This window comes from Idiotropiscis lumnitzeri, chromosome 10 (assembly GCF_059441095.1).
Source record: "Idiotropiscis lumnitzeri isolate Australia: NSW breed Sydney's pygmy pipehorse chromosome 10, RoL_Ilum_1.0, whole genome shotgun sequence".
NCBI classification, from domain to species: Eukaryota; Metazoa; Chordata; class Actinopteri; order Syngnathiformes; family Syngnathidae; genus Idiotropiscis; species Idiotropiscis lumnitzeri.
In genome coordinates this window covers 2,995,099-3,014,076 of record NC_142400.1, presented here as the reverse complement: position 1 = coordinate 3,014,076, position 18,978 = coordinate 2,995,099, and the positions used below count along the sequence as shown (strand labels likewise).

Genomic DNA, 18,978 nt, shown 5'->3' with positions numbered 1-18,978 from the left:
CAAATTTAAATCAAATCAAAGGAATCCTTTTGTTACATATTTTGGGGAAAATATATTCATCCCTCTATTAAATTAGTGGGAGGGGAAAAAGGGAAATATTGGCACAATTTTGTTCTTTTTCTTTGTTAATCAATGAAACCAGGGGAGGTAATTTAACTAAGAATATTTCAAGATTTTAAACGCTATGAAATTAAGAGACACCGAGGGAATATTTCAAGACGACAGAATTTTCTTGAAAAATAATGCCATTTTCTACAAAACAATCCATCCATCCATCATACATATAAATTAAAATGCGTTACTCTTTTTGTAAAAATACAGAACTTTTGCTATTCAATTGGTGGAAGGAAGCCAGTGGGAATAGAAAAAAAAAATACTTGTTGGAAAATATCGTGATAAATTTTGCTATCAAATAAAATTAGGGGGAAGCAACAGAAGGAAAAAAAAAATAGTCTTGCTATGATATGAGTGGCAACGTCATGCATTTCAGTTCCACATTGCATTCATTTCATGCCTTTTAAAACCATCGTAGAAACACAACTGCAAGTGAGAATCAAACGTGGCAACTCTAGAAAAAGATGGGGGGGTGCAATAACATTTACATTTAGTGAGTATATCCGACCTCATAAATGACCTTCTTGTGGGACATTATCACTTGTGTTCAGCATTTTGTGTACAACGACAATAGTGTTACGGAATCCCCTCATTTTCCCAATGGGGACCTTTTTTAATGAACTCAATGATTCTGGGGAACTATTACGAGCGAAGTGAAATTTTTTTTATCTTGGACGTCTTTAGCCATCAATAGCAGTAAATGAGTTTAGTAAAAAAAAAATATAACTAAGCACAAGTCAGAGTAGCTTAAATGGTGGCGACATGGCAAGAAATGCGGTTGATGGCAAGTACATGATGTATTTTAGTTGCGTTCGGGGTACCGGAAGGTGGGGGGTTGTGGGGAGCTACTTTCTCAATAGTGTAGCCGTTTTCTAAGAGAACAATAAATAAACCCACCTTGAAATTACAAGTGAATGAGGTTGGGATGCAAACATAAATAGTTGGAAGTCGAAAGAGCCCAGTCGCTGGAGCATTGCTTCACCGAAAATGATAAAAAATAACCATGATTAAGTAAACGGTCACCGCAATCCAAAGCAACCAGAAAAAAAGTAAGTGAAATTACAAAATAACAAAAATATTACAGTATGGATCACCAAGCACCTACAAAGTGGAATAATACACGCATGAACATGAGGGGGGCTGCTAATACACAAGCAGGGGCTAGCTCGGTGTCGCTCTGCTTTTCACAGTGTGCCAGATAATAAACACTATTTGGACGCTTTTGCACCGTATGGTACCCACTCGGCTCTACTCGCCATTTGCACCAGGAGGTACTATTTGTGGTCGGCGGGGGAGGGTTCAAGCATCATACGGATGACGTGGACCGCAAGTCGACAAGCTAGAAAATGACAAAAGCAATATTGACATGCTAATGTTAGCTTAGCGCTGGATCTAATCCGTGTGCAAGAAAGCTACGAAAAAAAAAAAAAAATGCATCAACAACCACGGCAAGAAAGCAGATTTTTTTTCCAAGAGGAGACTAAGGGCAATAGGAAAACAGGGCAATGCAGCCAAGTGGAGATTGTGGAGTATACTAATGCACCTTCGCACATACAGACATCACGGTTTGAAGATGCACCGCTAAAAATGGTGAACAGAAAAATGCTAACGTTAGCGTCAATGCCATAAAGCTCGGGTTATTCTCCTCAGGCTCTGCTAAAAACGCCAGAAAATTAAAATGTCTTGACTTGGCTTTCTTGGACGTGACCCATTAATCTACACATTGCTCGGAATTAAAAAAAAAAAAAAAAAACCTGTTAGTTTAGCTGTACCATAATCTCTCCTTGGCTGCAGTGCCCTGTTTGCTTGAATTCAATTTGTCTCGCTGCGTGGACGTTGCACGTTTTCCAAGAGCCGAGCCAGTACCGCGCTGTGGAAAAGCGTCAAAAGATTGGAGGATAGCTTAAAGATGGCTGCCGAGGTGGTCGACTCGGCGAGCCCTGGCTTGAGACACACGCGCGCACACGCGTGCACTCATGGCTATGCAAACATGTCAAAGTGTCATTCACATTCATACTGGAAAACGAAAAAAAAAACACACTTTTCATTCGTCGTCCATCGGACTACCTGGAAGCCATTTTAATTCCGAATGAGGCGCTGGTTACCAATTCCGTGGCGTTTCCAAAGGTTTTTTGTTGTTGCGATTTTTTTTTTTTTGTGGCTGTGGCACCAGGGAGGATAACGAGGCGGCGTCCAACATCCGGGCCTCATTGGGGGTCTTGGCGTTGCAACTTCCAGGCTTTCCGCACGCCAGCTGCCTGAGGCTAGGAAAGGGGCGAGACGACCAGTACCCAAGCGTGCTTCCTTAATGTCCGTCTTCAATAGGATATTAAAAATGCTACTCCAAGATCATCATGATTAAAAAAAAAGGAAAAAAAAAAAAAAGCTTATTCCGTATTCCCCCCCCTCCCTCGCAAATAACCACTTGAGAGAGTTTGTTGTCCCTTTCCCCGTAGCGTGACGGGAAAAGCATGAACGTCGCCGGCGGCGTCGCAGAACAGTGAGCGTGGCTTACCAACACAGAAGAAGAGACAGAGAGGTAGATTGATTTGAAGGTTTTCCAAAACGGGACGACAGTAGAAGGAAGGAGGCATGATGGGAAGGTGGAGGTGTTGCTACATGATGGCGCTCCTGTATTGCTCAGGAGCGCCAGAAAACACGCCGAGAATGCAAATGGAGGCTTGCACAGTGACGAGAAGGTGACGCCGGGGTCTGTCTTGAGCAGTTCTTCCCCGTTTTGTTTCACCCGGCACGGCCCAAAGCCTACCTTACACATGGTTGCGAGTTCGGTTGAGTTGGCTTCGGGGTCCTACTTGCGGAGGAAGCGCTGCGCCAGGATGGCGGCGTCCAGCGGGCTGACGGGCTGGGCGTCGTGGCCCAGCCGTCGCACGGGCGGCTGGCTGTTGAAGTGACGCTTGAGGAAGCTTTTGGCCTCGTGGAACGTGTTCTTCTCCTCGGCCAGCAACAGCTGCTGACGCATGTAGTTCTCAAACTCGTACTGCGACGACTCCTCAGTCACTTTAGCCTGGAACAAACATTTAAATCATGACATTTTTTTTTTTAACTTGAGTCATGTCGTGTCAAGCCTGCCTTGTGCTCCTTTTACCTCTTGTAGATGCTCCGGGTGGTTGACTTGATCGTCAATATCCGGAACCACCTGCAGCGGGCCGGTCAGCGACGAAACGGACTGCCTGTAACGTAAAAGCGTCGAAATTAGTTCACAACTAATCGATTATCAAATTTATTGACAACATTGCTTCTTTTAAAATAGGCTACATGCTAGACCTTCATGAAAGCAGAGTGATTATTTTTTTTTTAATCACTGAACAAACAATAATTGGTTAATAAACAGTGGGGCTAGGAAAAAATATCATTTTGCAAGATATTGCGATGCTTTTTGCGCCGATACATTGAAGGAGTATCAATACTTTCGATAACACGTCGAGTTCTGTGATTGGCGGGTTTTTTTTTCCTCCCCCGATCTTGCACTCCTGTGTGTCAGGAACAGTTACGGGAACGGTTTATGCACTTTTAAATTGTGAGATTTGAAAAAATGTCAATTGGCACTCAATACATATTTTAAGGTTAACGCTTAATAACATTTAAGTATGGCAATATGTATCGAATCGACACCCAAGTATCGGATCGTGACAAAAGTGTATCGTCCCAGCCCAAAACAAGTTGGTACAGTTCGTAATCCAAGGCCCCCCTCCCGGAACAGGGGAAAGATGCAATTGGGCGTCTCGCTTACCAAGAGGCGATGATGTCACCAAGCGACTCCAGCACCTCGCCAGCCGTCAGCCTCTGCTGAGGGTCGAGCACCAACAGTTTTCGGATCAGACACACGGTGTTCTCCGACACGCGGCCATCTCTGCGGGGCACATTGGTTCACGTGAGACAACTCCTTGGAACGCTTGCTAAGACTTCTTAGTCGCAATATTTCAGTACGATCATTCTGGAATTCCTCCCGAAAGCCAAACTTCTTACCAACTATTTTATTTTTTGCAAGAGGACAGCGACTTACTCTGGGATGGAGTACTCGGCGGCCTTGATTTTGCGGAAGAGCTCTTGAGGTATGCTGTCGTAGAAGGGGAACTGGCCGTACAGCATGGTGAACAGCACCACGCCGAGAGCCCACATGTCGCTGGGCTTGCCGCGGTACGGGCGACCTGGAAAAGCACACAAGGGAAAAATGACAACTACTATAAAAATCTAGGACCGTAGCGATCGAATATTTTGGTATTTGGACAATTTTTTTTTTCTTGGTTATGAAAACCAAAGACATAAAAAAAAAAAAAATCACTGACTGCAATAACGGACATGCAAGCGTTTCTCATTTTTCCATAAATCAACATTTTAGACTTAAGCCATTTCCCTCTCTTGAAACGGGTAATCTCTCCCCATAAATTGAGGTCGATGAGACAAAATGCGGTCAGAACCAGAGGAGCGATTTTCTAAACTGCGCATTTGAGTAAGCCTGCCCGGTTTGTTAAAAGTGATCAGATGGAACAGCAACTGAATCAGACTGTCAGCATCAAAGCGTACATCGTCATTTCCATCTACCGCCTTCGACATTTGGAATCCAATTGCACTTGCCAGCCTATAGCTTGCGCAGTCATTTTTTTTTTTTTTTTTTTTTTTAAGCGACCTCAATTTGGCCATCAAATGTTATTTCAGGATGTCTTGGGTGTTGTTGAAATCGGTAGCAAGAGTTTGTGACAGCAAACGGCCCCAAACAGAATCTGGAAAACAAGTCAAGTGTTTTGGTAACCTCACCTCATCGGAGAAAAAATATATATTTTAAATGAAAGCATTACAACAAAAATATCCGTCTTTGACACACCACAGTATTTAAAAAAATAAAACATTAACAAGGTTTATTCAATTAATTTCTTTCAAGTTCGGCGAGCCGGATGTGGCCCCCGGGCCGTAGTTTGCCCACGCCAGGATTAGAATAACACTTTCTCGATATTACAAATTCTCACCCAACACGCAGAGACTGAATTTGTTGAGATAAGACAAGATCAGAAGATAAGAGTTTGTCATTTCTAAAAATTCTGGGAAGGATTCAACCTGTGTCTGGCGCTGGACGCTTTAAGGGAGACGACCAACAAAAGCGAACGTACTGCCAACACGAACATGAAGCTCAACATTTTTGCTTCGGACAAGCACAACTTTGACCCTCGATGACTCAGGGTGATAAGCAAGTTCCTGTCAAGGCGGTGAGTGTAATGATTAACTGGATGAGTAAAGGCAAACAAGTCCAGCCCCGTGTGCGTTTACAGTTCCGCAAAATTTCCACATTAACGGCAAGCCGCTAGAATTAAGCCACAGAGTCGTCCAATCAGATGACGCTAGTGAGTGGAAGGGTCGGAAGGGTGTGTGTGTGTTGTGGGGATCTTGGTTTTTTTTGGGGGGGTCACTCCATATACGGACAATTTTTCAGCCAACTAAGCGGCAGCAGCAGCAGCAGGCAACTTGGTAAACACACACGAAAGACGCATGCACAAATGCACACAAAGACTCACACCAACACACAAATACTCACGCAAGCACACGCACGGGGGTATATGGGAGTAGTTTCCCTCCAGTGAGTCATCAGAGCGTGAGTCACTGACGCTTGCTTTTAATTGCATGCCAGTCACGTTATGTTAACACATACAAACACGCAGGCACACGCGCGCGCACGTTTATGTGCAGCTTTTCGCGCATTTTGTTCGCGCACAACGTCAGTCGAGCATCGGAGATGAGCTGTCAACATTTACTTTCCCATTGTAAAGGCGAGCCATTGTACGCTGGCTTCTTCTTTTCATAGAAAACTGAAAAAAAAAAAAAGTTCTCACGGAAGAGACAGCAGCTTCCTCTTCGCACGCATTGATGAGAAAACACGAAATCATCTTTTCTTCAAAACAACCTTGTTCCCAGGAGCCAAGAACGACTGATCGGCTTTCGACGAATGGCCGTTAATGCAAGATTTGACGCGGAGAACAATTAAAATGTCATTTAACTCACCGCTTAGCACATCGGGGCTGATGTAGGCGGGGCTTCCTCGTTGGTCCTTGAGCAGGTCGTCCTCGCTCACCAGGTGCTTCCCTAAGCAGAAGTTGGTGATGGTGATTCGGTGCGTCCTGCATGAACACACAAACAGCTAATTAATTAAGTCTGACAAAGAATAAAACGTGTTATTGTCGTCATCAATCATACTGAACGACAGCAAAGTAAAATTAGGAGCGATATATCATCATGTACCGTATGGCGATGCCTTTATTCACTCAACCGGCGAGGGCTTAACGTCATTTGGGGAAAAATCGTGATAGAGAGGCTGTATTATTGATTTGGGTTTTTTTTTTTTCTATAAAAATGCATGTTTTAATCATATTGCATTTTATTCCAGTTTCTTAATCTCAATATCTGCATACACATTCCCCAAACTCCGTCTTTACGTTCGCCATGTCCACTGTGCAGGCGGTCGGTGATGTCACAACGTGGCGAGAATGTGACGTGTACCATCTTGTGCCAAATCGTGAGCCAGTAGGCTTTTTTTTTCCAATTTCAAACAAGAAAATGCAGGTATGGCAATATTGAAGAAATGTGGCATTTACCATCGTGAGATAAAACGAAAGAGTGCAAATGACACGCTAGAGAAACAGGAGGGATTGGGGCTTTGTTGGGGGAGGAAGAACGAAAGAAAGAAAGGGAAGAAAAAAAAAAACAGAACACTCCGGACAAACATATGAGTCAACTTGTGGCCGAGGAGGATTGTTGATACCAAGCCTGCAGGTCGATGAGCTGGCAGGCGGATTTGTATTTAGAAAGCTGAGAAACATGCAAAAAATTGACACAGACACGCAACTATCTCGTGTACCCACGCCACATATGTGAAACCTTTCTCTAGACACGTGATTTCTTTAACAAAAAAAAACAAAAAACAAAAAAAGCAGCACCTTCCCCCTCTTCATTCTCACTTTCACACCACAATTCCTGTCCGCCCATTTCGCAGTTCAGCCCTTCAACGGATGTTCAATTCAGATCTTAGAGCGGCCTTGTGATGTGCCCACACGGAGGTCCAAAAGGAACACGACGCATCGCTTCAAGGAGACCCTCGACATAAACGCATCCTTTGTGCCGGGCTGTGCTCTTTTGTCCTCGTGCATCACGACTTTGCCGTTCTTGGTAAAATTGCATGTTTGCCTCATGAGCGAAGGGGCGAGGGTCCTTAACGACTGCGGTCGTGCGAGCGGTGCCGGTAATGGGTAGCAGGGAAAGTGCCAATTATATCACACGTTTCGTCAATGTCGCCGAACTGCACAGAGACTACTCGTGGGCCGACTATTTCTGTATTTCATTTGAGAGCACCTGTCAGACAAAATAATACTGCTCATGCAAACCAGTGAGTAACAGAACCTCCATTCATGCAGAGTGTCCATCTATGAATGGCCGCAGACATTCAAGACGCCATTTAAAATGCACAAAGTCAATCACAAGCGTCATCGGACACGTAAGGGGGGGGGGGGGTGGATTCACGGTATCCTGCTTGAATGACGGCCGTGTCAGGAAATGCCGTCGTTTGTGCGCCAACGGCTGAGCTTGTGGATGGATTGCAACGAAAAGCGAGAGGAGGGAGGATATCGAATTGTGGCGGAGGGACAGTGCGGACATGACGGGAAAAGTGAAAAAGGATATGACAAAAGGAGACAAATCGCATGGACAATAGAAGCAGGAAAAGAGGGGAGCAGGAGGAGGGGAGGGGGAATAAATAATGACAGTGTGCGCGCGCGTGTACGTGCATTGCCGTGTGAGTCAGCTGTGAGCTATGGGCCCTTTTGGCGGGCCTCTTCTTTGTCTCCAGCGGGGACGCGGTGTTCCATCGCGCCACCCTCCTGACTAAAGCGCTCCGCTGTTTGATCGTCACGGGCAACTGGGGTCAACGGGGTCGGATGTCTGCGATACAAATTGCTGCTCGATGCCAGACTTGCAAAATTCCATCATTTTGTTTTCAAAGTCGGGCACTTTCCACAGAAATAAATGAGAACTCACGAACAAACCCAAATAACGCAGGTATTTAAACATCGTCATCATTGTTGTCCATTTGCCGTCAGCAAGCACACTTGTGATTTTGAGTGTGTGTGCGCGTGTGGCTGAAGTGGGGACTAGTCTGGTGAGTGACGTGGGAGGCAGACAATTTGCATGCAGTTCAAATTGGTTTGTTGTCCATACATGTTGGATTGTTTTTTTTTTTTTTTTTTTTTGAGTGAATGGATGCCTGCTTATGATTAATAAATAAAATAAATATAAAATGCCAGAAGAAAAACATTTGTCCATTTTGGTCTTCTTTTTTTTTTTTTTAATACATTAATGGGGTGTCTGCATTTCCGACATGCCATTAATGTAAATTTTTTTTTTTTTTTTTTAGAAAATGACAAAAACGGACATGTGATTTTCACGGGACAGCGACGACATACTTGATTGAATATGACGCATTTGCCTTAAACAACCCCGCAATTCCCATTGCACGTTTCCAATATGTAAATGTTCCACCTTTTTATTTTTGTAACGTCGTAAATTCTCCCACGTCTTGCAGACCTAAGCAGTGGCGCGCCGAACAGAGCAAAGCAAACAGCTCAGTTTCTCAACTCGCAGACAGGAAGCCGGCCAATGAGCCTTCCTATGACCGACGGCGTCGTCAGGATAAGAACGCGGCCCTCCGCTCGGGTGTCGAGTCGACTGCGCGCGACACGTGCGGCTCGGCACCAACCGGAGAAGCAGCCAGGCTGCAGCTTATTTTTAAGTCTTACCGTTTGTTCAGCACCATGTTTCCCAGCTTGAGGTCTCGGTGCACGATGTTCTTCTGCAGACAGGAAAGACACAGAAGGGAAAGGGTTGTCGGTACGTGGTGTGTGTAATAATAGAACATTTGTCATGTGGGAAAGCAACCTCACCTTGTGCAGGGCCTCCACCACGCGCACCACGTCGTAGAAGATGATGATGGCCTCGCGCTCGCCCAGCCTCTTCTCCTTGATGACGTAGTGCTGCAGGTTGATGAGGTCGGCCGTCTTGTCGCTGAAGTCGTGCGCGCACAGGCAGTCCAGCACCAGGCAGATGCGTTTCTTCATCTTGCGCAACTTGTTGGCCTCCGGGTCTTCCACGATTTCGTAGGCCCGGTCCTGCAACGAGGAGGAGCCTTAGCGGAAGGCGCGGCATTTCGCCACCTTAGCTTCTGGCACAGAAGCCAGCAAAGAGGCAAAGGCACAGCAACGCATCATCTCGCAACCGCATAATTAGATGACATCAGCCGTGTGTGGTATGCTGTTATCTGGGGGAAGTGTGATGAGTTTTCCTTTGTGTGTGTGTTTAAAAAAAGAAATAAATAAATTGCGTCTAGTTTAAAGTTTCAGCTTCTCTAAAAGCGGAGCTCTCATTGATTTCTGTATCACGTCTGTAGGTTTTTTTTTAGCTCTAGCCGGTGCTTCTGAAAGCTTCTATCATTTTGATCCCCCGGCGTGGATGCAACCGTAATCCGATCAATACGGCAGACGAAAATGAATCAGGACGCGGGTCGGGCGGCTGCCGCCGCCGCCGTTGTTGTTGTGAGGAGACGGCAAGATGGAACAATAACAAAGTTAAGAGGGAGGCCGACGGGAAGGGCAGGTGAGGGAGGGGGCGAGGGGAATCGTGTGAATGGATGAGGCAATGAAGAGTGAATGACGGCGGATAAATAAGGCTCTTCACGTTGGGCGCTCTGCTATTGAAGAAAAAAACGCTTTGAAGGAATCAACAGAAAGCTTAGTGCCGATGTCTATCAATTCTATTGTCTTTCGTCAAATAGTGGGCGTCTCCGAGATAGATTCCATGCCACTATTACGAGTCACTGGGTGTGTCACTCACTTACAATTAAAAAACAACTTCAAATGGACGCCTACCGATTCCCATCAGGAAAACGAGAACAGGTAGTAACCGCTTAGCACTTTTGTTGACATACAGGCAGTGAGCCAGTTTGACCGAAACATGTAAAACTATCCAATGAATTTCAGTGTGGAGGCTGTTCAACGTTATTAGGCGTTTAATTTTTTGTTTTTTTGTCCAAATTCAGTTGAGTTGAGTCTACCTGGAAGAGGCCGTGATGGTGGACCACGCCGTCCTGGTTGTGCAGCAGAGACAGGAGGGAATACTCCGTGTGCAGCAGCATCTTCCCCTGCCTCTCCTCCTGCGTCTCACCGGCAGAGTCCACTCGCTCCTCCAGCGTCAGGATCTGCGGAAAACAGAGGCGGGCGGGGAGGGGGAGGGGAAACATCAGAGGAGGTTTTTGGGGTCAGATTGCGGGGGCAGCTTTGACAGTTTACTGCCAGTCGAAGACTATCCGAGGACTTGACACTCAAACCTAAGCCGGTTGACCCGAGAAGCCAGACAGTCGCCTGAAGCTGGTCATCGAGGCAACACGGCTCTATGTTGCCATCTCATACTTAGTTTTCTTTAAAAAGGGAAGTCAAGCACAAAAAAATCTTGCCCATAATATTATTGTCATGGTCATGTATTTTGGTTGATTTTTTTCCCAGCTACTCTAGATTCCACCAGCTAGGTTAATTGGAAGAATAAATTGTCCAAAGCTACTTATACTTGTCAATGTATGCCCTGCTATTGGACGACGACTAATTCAGGGCTTTGACTCGCAATATGGCGGCTCCGGATGAGGGGATTACCCGTGTACATTCCAGGGGGCTGCTACCTCCCCCGCCGCCCTTTTTGTATGCCCCCTCGCTTGTGTAACATAACAACCACCCCCAATAAAAAAAAAAAAGAAGAGCCCACAGACTGGTTTGTTCATGCCAGGCCATAAAGTGAACATCAACAAAAAGGAAGGTGAAAAGTTCACATGCCCACTGGCTGACATTTGATCACCAAGTTGCACGTGGCTTACTTTGAGCTGGTAGAAATCGTCGCTGCCGTCTTTCCTGGCCAGACACTGCACGATGCTTGGCACCGGTGAGTTACCAAGACGAGGCCCTGCAAAAAAAAAACGCAAACAAATAAATAAATAAATAAACAGAACAGCTGCTTGACCAAAAGGTCGGCAACATCCTAGCGTGTGTGTTCATTAGGAGAAAACAAAAAAAAAAAAAGCTGCTCATGGCCATTAGCACCTACGGCGCAATGTTTAGTTTGGCGCTTTGCAGATGGCTCATAGAGTAAACGAGACGTGTCAGGAGGGCCTCGAGAGAGAGAGAGAAGAAAGGACATCTTCCATGTGCTTGCGTCAACGCAGACCTCTCCGGTCTGTGTCATGACGATCAGCAAAATTCTTTGCATTCTTGTCTCTGACGCGCGCACACACACACGAACACCTCGCGACTCTTTGATACGCACGCACAAACACAGACAGACACGTCCCTGGCACTCCGACAGCAGAACAAATGACTTGCGATCCAAGCTCAAGTTCAACCAAAGTTGGGCGGAAAAAAAGTCAGGCAAAAACTTAATAAATAAATAAATAATACAAAAATAAATAAATAACAATCAAGCGAATATTAGCATATTAAGAATGACCTTCAAGTGTCTGCTCTTTGGTAACTGCATCAGAAGCGCAGTTCTGATGACATTGACAGCGATAAACCGGAACCACTTGTAAAATTCCCGACATGGAAAATTCCGATTTTTCTATCTGCGTTGGCACGCTCACTTCCTTACCCAGGATGAACGGCCCAGCTCGCTTGGCGTTGCTGCCAGATATCCCGCTGTACACTGGACACTGCAGCTTGCCGGCCCTGCCTGAGGTCTCTCCGGCCCCTCGCTCCGACGCACGCCGCTTGGACATACTGGAGCTCTGCGGGAGAAGAATAGAAAGAAAAAAAAAATTGCATTAGGATGCGCACCAGCACACCGCGCTCTAAATACCCCAAAAAAATATTGCCATGGCTTTGGTGAAGATGAGACGCGGCCGAGAGGGAGCCAGTCCTGCTTGGCCGAGGCGCGTGGCGACAAGTGAAAGGAGGTAAAACACGGGGCAACTCCTCCCGACCTATTTAGAATGTCCCTCCCACACGTTTACCAACACCTCGGTGCCAATGTGAGACCATTACGGCCCCATTCACAATAAGGGCTGCCGGTGTCGAGGATGACGCGCTGGCTTCGACACACGCTGACAATCAATCTCACAATTCACATGGACAACACGCACGCAGGGATTCCCCGCCCACCGCCGCCTAGTTTTTCTTATTTTTTTAAATCTCATCAGAGCTTTCTTGATCCTTCCATTCTTAATCTGTGCATTTTATCTGAGAATCTGCCATGTCATGCGTGTAGCGACAACGCTGACAATGCACTCGACTATGCCGGGGGAGAAGAAAAAAAACAAAAAAAAAGCCTGCGGTAGTGTGACAACACAAAACCGACGCCAACCTGCAGCCGCCATGCATGGAGAGGTATGCTTTGTTTAGTGCGTTCCTGAGCGGCGAAACTACGCCGGCTTCCCGTAACAGGGAAGTAAGTACTGCTTAGAGCTGGAGGAGAGCAATGACTCACCGCTTTCGACTTCCAGCGTCGTCGGACGGAGATATGCGTTTAAATGCTCAGGTGACGAGACCAAAAGAGGACGAAATGCACCCGCGAGCGGGTGACGCGTGTGTCAAACTCGCTCTGGAAGGTTTAAAGCACGACAAAAGGTGAAAGCGTGTGAGGAAATTAGGGAGGGAACCAATGACCGAGACGGAGAAAATCGTTCTATCGCTTGGTGTTGTTGCTTTCGTATCGGTAGAATCTATGAAGATTTTAGCCATTCCCGTCTGGAATCGTCTGATCTGATTCTCGTCGGGCTAGATTTGCATTGCTGGGTGAGAAAACCAGTCAGTCGGTAGCGGGACCACCATTTGCCTGACCCAAAAAGGTCGGGAAACACCTGTCCAGTATTCTTCAAATTTGGAAGCAATCGAGGATGGATTTAAGCGCAATGTTGAAGTGTTCAATTCCGATTTAATGCATCCATCCCAATCTTTTTTTTTTTTGTCGGCTTCCAAGTTAATTTCAAGTGATGCCCAAATTGAATGTAATTAACGACTTGAGTGTCAACAAAGCGCTGTGACAACACGACAAAACAACATTACATAAACAATTGGCCTCCACTTACTCTAAAATGAGGATAAGCTCCACAATTACCTAAAGCCGACGTGACGCATTTCCCCAAATGTGACACTTGAGAGCAAACAAAAAACTAATCTGAATCGAGTTACTTGAAGCAAGCAGTGTAAATCCAGCTCCGGTGCCGTTGCCAAATGTTGTTTAATTCTTTGTCAATAATAATCTCGTGAACTGCTACACTCCATGTTGCTACTGCAAATTAAAATAAATAAATCATGATTGCAAGGCTAATAAAAGTTTAATCTACACTACAATTAAAGAATTGTGTTCAAACAAATCTGAGTTTGCACTAAAATGCGGTACGCTGTCTAATTCTAATCGAGCTGAGGCCGCCGCTTGAAAAGAAATGGGAAGGCCCCGCCTCTTGTAGGCACATGCATGCACAGTACGCATACGCGACAATATGTACGGCATTTTCTGTACATTTTACACTGGCAAGTTATTTTTAAAAAAAAGTTTTCATGTGATCTCTCAAATGTGGGTTCACTTCACTAGACAGTAATTCGGAGCACATTGAAGCCATCGAGGAAGAGTGACTCACAAAAGCAGAATCCAAGGATCGTAATAATAATTAAAAAAAAAGATTCAACAGCTTGCGGGGAATTTTTGTGAGGCAAAACGAGACAAAGTAACTTGCTGGTTTTCTAATCATGCAAGATTGTCATTTGGAAAGAAAGAATCGTGCGCCACTCGCCAGTTGGCACTTTTGAGCCAGAGCGAAGGCAGGACAGTTGGCAGCCGCTGTGAATTCGCACTTCCGTGAGGCTTTTTTTTTTTTGGTGATCCCAGACAACAGACCGTGTCATCGTCGTGTCTCTCGCCCATCTGTCCCCATCCCCGCGAGTCATCGCCCAGCGAGTCTGATGAGGCGAGGCTTCCTGACAGACAGCCTGGATGGCGCAAACCGCCCGTGACACAAAGTCACGCTGACAAAGAGACCATCACGTCTACTTGAGCGTGCAAAAAAAAAAGGAAATCATACAACTCCAATAAGTAGAAGAGCAAAATCTATTAGATTAGGCTATTTCCTGTAAAGTTGTACACCTATGACACTAATTCTCAGTTGTTTGAGAGCTTTTAACCGAACATGTTCATTGTTGAGTTTGTGCAAATGCAACGAGTCACACGAAAAGCAATAAAGGTAATCTTTTTGGCTGGGAAATAACAAAAAACAAGTTGCATTAAAGAAATAGTGCTCGACTACTTTGCATTACGTTTTAGCTCAAAATGAATGTGAGTTACATTGGCAACTTTGGAACGCAACGCAATCATAAACGGAGTAAAATTAGCTCGTCACATTTCAAGCAAAACGTTACAAAAAAAAAAAAAAAATCCGCCTTGGTAAATGAGTGACCAGCAGTGGGTTACGAACGCCGGGAACACCGACGGCCCAGGTCCTAGAAATAATACCGCGCTTCTCAGTTTACGGTGGACTTTCGTTTGTTTGGTAGCGACATAACCCAAAAGCGCTGTAAACCGAGGGCGGTCGTGGAAAACGTTACCATTGGCTGTGAGGTATAATTTTAGGGTAAGCAGGTATCGGTATTGGACCAATACCGACCTTATTTAAAAGGTCAGGTACTCGTGGCGTTAAGAAAAAAAAAAGTGCCTTTGTGATTCGAAGACAACGAACAGGCAGGAGTCCGCCAAACAACAAAACTTGAGCAATTTTATCATCCGTGCACCTTGGGGCGATGTAAATGATTCACTGGGAGGAGCTAGCTAACATAACAACAAGGCAATCAGCTCCTCAGGGCAGCACATGGAGCTAGATCCGAAACACCAGACAACATGTAAAAAGCAAAGGTCAGCAACGCCGCCGAATGCACGACGACCTAGATGACATCAGCGCGGTGACGGCATGCGGCCATCTCTTTTCTCACATACAACACAAAACAAGTCTCGGAGATCACGTTGCAGCGAAAACAGGAGCTTGGCGGGGAGGGGAAGGGAAAGAAAAAGAGAGGCGCCATGCCAGTGCCCACGGGACACGCAGGCTCCCTTAAATAGAATCGAATCAAGCACATAAGGTGTTCGACTAGATCCGCCCACGGGACGTCTTCGTGCAAGAACATGCTGGACGAAGAAAAAATAAATAAATAAATCACCAAGGTAATAATGAATGAACGAAAGAAAGGACGCAAACTTGTTGGAGCTGAAAAGAAAATGAAGGCCGACATCTGCAGAAATTGGCGATGTCCTTGATTGGCCACGGAGGCAGAGTTGCAAGGTCACAGCTTGTAAAAAAATGAAATTGTTCGACTTCATTCCATTTTGCACGGACAAAATGGGGGGTGGAGAATGTTGGTTACGATTTTGACGGTTAAAACGGCACATCAGAGCGAGCCTGCTTTGTCAAAACTTGCTTAGTGGCCAGCTGTGAGCCGCCAACTCTCGCAACAGCCACTGGAGAAAATGTTGCCGTAATTACGTTTTATTTTTTTTATTTTTTAAAAGCATCCTCATTTTATACTCGGCCTCCAACTAGCAAGTTTATAGAGTCGGGAAGACGAGTCAAGTCGGCCGCCATAAACAACTTCAAAATAAAAGCGTACCAAAGCTGATCTGGGACGAATCATCGCCCAAACAAGGTCAGGATTATAAACGTGTACAAGAAAATTCTGCAAAAAACAGACGAGAAGCACAGCACGTCTCCCGACTTGTTGCATCGAACGCAATCATCACGGTGCGGGCGTCATTTTACACCGACATCTTCTAAATCCATATCAAATGTCCCACGTGAAAGTGTCTCATAATAACAATCGCACGTGGAGCGTCACATTTCCCGGTGCACTGGCACGGCGTCACCTTACCAACGGTTAAATTTAGCCCGGCTGCTACTTTCCAACAACTAATCCGCAGTTCACGCACAATATTATGTACACCAGCATCAGCCCAAGTCGTTGTCAGGCAGCAATTCCAAACCAGTTTGTCAAATTATTCGTCACTTAATTCAGCCGAAAGTTTTTTATTTTTTTTTTTATTTTGATATGCATTGTTGATTTAAAAAAAAAAAAAAAAAGACTTCCGGCTGAATGAAATGTTACAAATTTATTTTTAGATTCACATAGTAGTTTCACGCATGGATATACATTCAGCTACAAAAATATTGGGAAATCGACACACTTGAGATCAAACGAAAGGGATGTACTCGAAATGCAGACTTTTCGGCTTTAATTTGAGGGTATTGACAAGTTTTCATCGATGTCTGCCACGTACAATGCATGCTCAATCTGAGTCAGGCCAGGAGAGTGATTTGGTCATTGCATAACATCTCACTTCTTTGGTTTAAAAAAACAAACAAAAGAAAACCTCCATGGGAGCTTTTGCGCTATGCTTGGGTCATTGGCCAGCTGTACCGTCTAGCACCATTTGGTGATTTCTGAATCACTTGGTTGAATACGAGCAGATAATGTTGCCGGAAAAACTTGCAAATTCATCCCATTACTTTTGTCAGGAGTCACGTCATCAATAAATACAGTCGAACCTCCTGGACATGGAAAAGCTGAGCAGCCAATTGTCCCATTACTTTTGGTCCCTTCAAAAGTAGGAGGCGCATTTACAAACTGTTGTAATCTCAACACTGGTCATATGAGTCGGATTTAAATACCCTCATATTAAAGATGAAAGTCTGCAGTTAAAGCACATCTTGTTCATTTCATTCCAAATCCATTGGGACGGTGATTCATACCCAAAAGATGAGAACTGCCGCAATGTCTGAATATTAATGCACCCGACTGTTCCGCAAACTCTTGATTAAAATAAAAGACTAAGAGATCATTTTAATTTTAAAAAAATAATGTGTTTGAAGCGAGGACTCAAAGTAATTTCCGCTAACAACCCAGGCTATACTTAGCTCCTTCACAGCATACAAAGTCAGGAGAAGGATAAATTACAAAAAAATAACAAATAACTGAAAATTGTCACATTCCTGCCTACCAATACTTCAATTTGAACTTCAGAAAACTTGTTACAGTTTCACAATTGTACACGAAAAACAGTAATTAGGGACCACTTCCTATGACTGCATTTGCATGTTATTTGAGTTATCAGTTTTACTTTCAATCGCATGTTCCTAATTTACATTTTAGCGTATTTGTTTTACTTTAAATTGTACATGCCTATTTTATATTTTTGTGTATTTGATCTTCATGCTCCATTTTATTTAAAAAAGAACCTCAGACACCGGGTACTGAAGCAATTAGTCGGAGGGATACGTTTTACTTTTAAATCGCATCATTTTCCTCCAAATTAAGTGTTGGGCTTTTCTAAACACCTCTGTTGCACTCTTTCACTCGATAAAGGGAGCAACACTCACGTATACACAATATAAACACAACAAGGCTATGATTTTATGAGCTGTAGTGGTTTATAGATTTAAGACGAAACAGCTGTACCTAATGAAGTGTCCCACGAATGTTTAACCAGCAGCAATCGATAGCGAATCGTTTTAGTTTACTAGGCACTAAAATCCCTCCACATGCAGTCTACTACCACAGCTGCTGGTTGGAGTTACAGTAAAATAAAAAGGCGTATGTTAGATTTGACTAAATTCGTGCGGAATAAAAAAAGTTAAGAATTCCTTAGCTTGGAGACTCCAAAAGGGGCAGGCAAACGCGTAGACACACACAAAGAGTGCACGCTACACTACCAAGTTGTCCGTGTAAACTACTTAGTTGGCGTAAAACATGAGATCATTTAGAACATTCATTTCATTTTTCAGGGTTGGTACAGGTTCGAGGAACGAGCGTCAATAGCAGGGGAGAGGCCATTTAAACAAAGTAGGAAATGTTACAGCTGGATAGCACGAAGCTAACTCGCTAGCTCACCTCAAGCCGAAACCGCCGGGTTAAAAAAAAAAAAAAAAAAAAGTCTTGGCGTCGTCCACCGCCCTCACAACGTCGACATTTCTCGCCGGGGCGATTTCTCTGCTTGTCGACGGCTCCGGACGGACCGCCGCGGGTCGGGTGGCCGCTTGAAGCCTCCGAAAAAGCAGCGATTAGGGAAGAAAAGCCTGCTCGCTCGCCGCTGATCGCATCTTTCCACAGCGACAGCGCCACCTGACAACGGAAGTGACGCACACGCCTATGACAAGATTGACAGCCCGGCTCGGCCAATCAGAGGCGGGTTGCTCGCCGATGATGACATTTTTTTCAATTTGCGTAATGGAACAGGATGGGATTACATCATCGCGTAAAACGATTACAAACTGGTGGTGGTGGGGGGGTCACGGGGGTTTGCTTTGGAGGCTGGAGTTGCCATTGTGTGGACAAAGCAGTGTTTCACACAGAGATGTTTTTGAATACACTCGCTATAATATTTTATTTATTATAATAATACTGTTATAATACTGTAATACTGCTGATTAATAACTTTTTTCCTTGTTATGTTAAAGGCGGGGGCCGCAGTCAATCCAGCAAATTTACCTTTTTTCCCACGTTTTTAAATCGAATTGCAAATCATAATAATATCCACTTGCTAAAATATTTGATTGCATTTAATTGTAATAAATATTAGATATGGTTGCTTCGCCGAGGAAATTGCCAGAAAAATGTGTAGTCTCAGTTAAGACGCTCCAGCATTTTATTTTATGTTCTATAATATATTTCAAAATTAGATTCACAGCCCCCTTTTAGTCCCTGTTGAGTGGAACTGATAAATATAAATAATTATTATGAATCACATTTTTGGGAAATTGTAATTAGCTATATAAATCACATATTGTGTTAATATAAT

At 44.6% G+C, this 18,978-nt stretch overlaps 1 protein-coding gene across 1 annotated transcript; it reads right to left on the bottom strand.

Moving 5' to 3' along the window:
* Positions 1–359: 359 nt before the first annotated feature.
* stk40 (serine/threonine kinase 40) lies at positions 360–18,297 on the bottom strand. The gene is made up of 11 exons (XM_088307506.1): positions 18,072–18,297; positions 11,797–11,932; positions 11,030–11,115; positions 10,220–10,363; positions 9,054–9,278; positions 8,910–8,962; positions 6,127–6,242; positions 4,139–4,283; positions 3,866–3,985; positions 3,221–3,305; positions 360–3,139 (listed from the first exon to the last, which is right to left on the bottom strand). Exons 2-11 carry the CDS (start codon positions 11,921–11,923, stop codon positions 2,924–2,926), a joined length of 1,317 nt encoding a protein of 438 aa, XP_088163632.1. The 5' UTR covers positions 11,924–11,932; positions 18,072–18,297; the 3' UTR covers positions 360–2,923.
* Between the last annotated feature and the right edge of the window lie 681 nt (positions 18,298–18,978).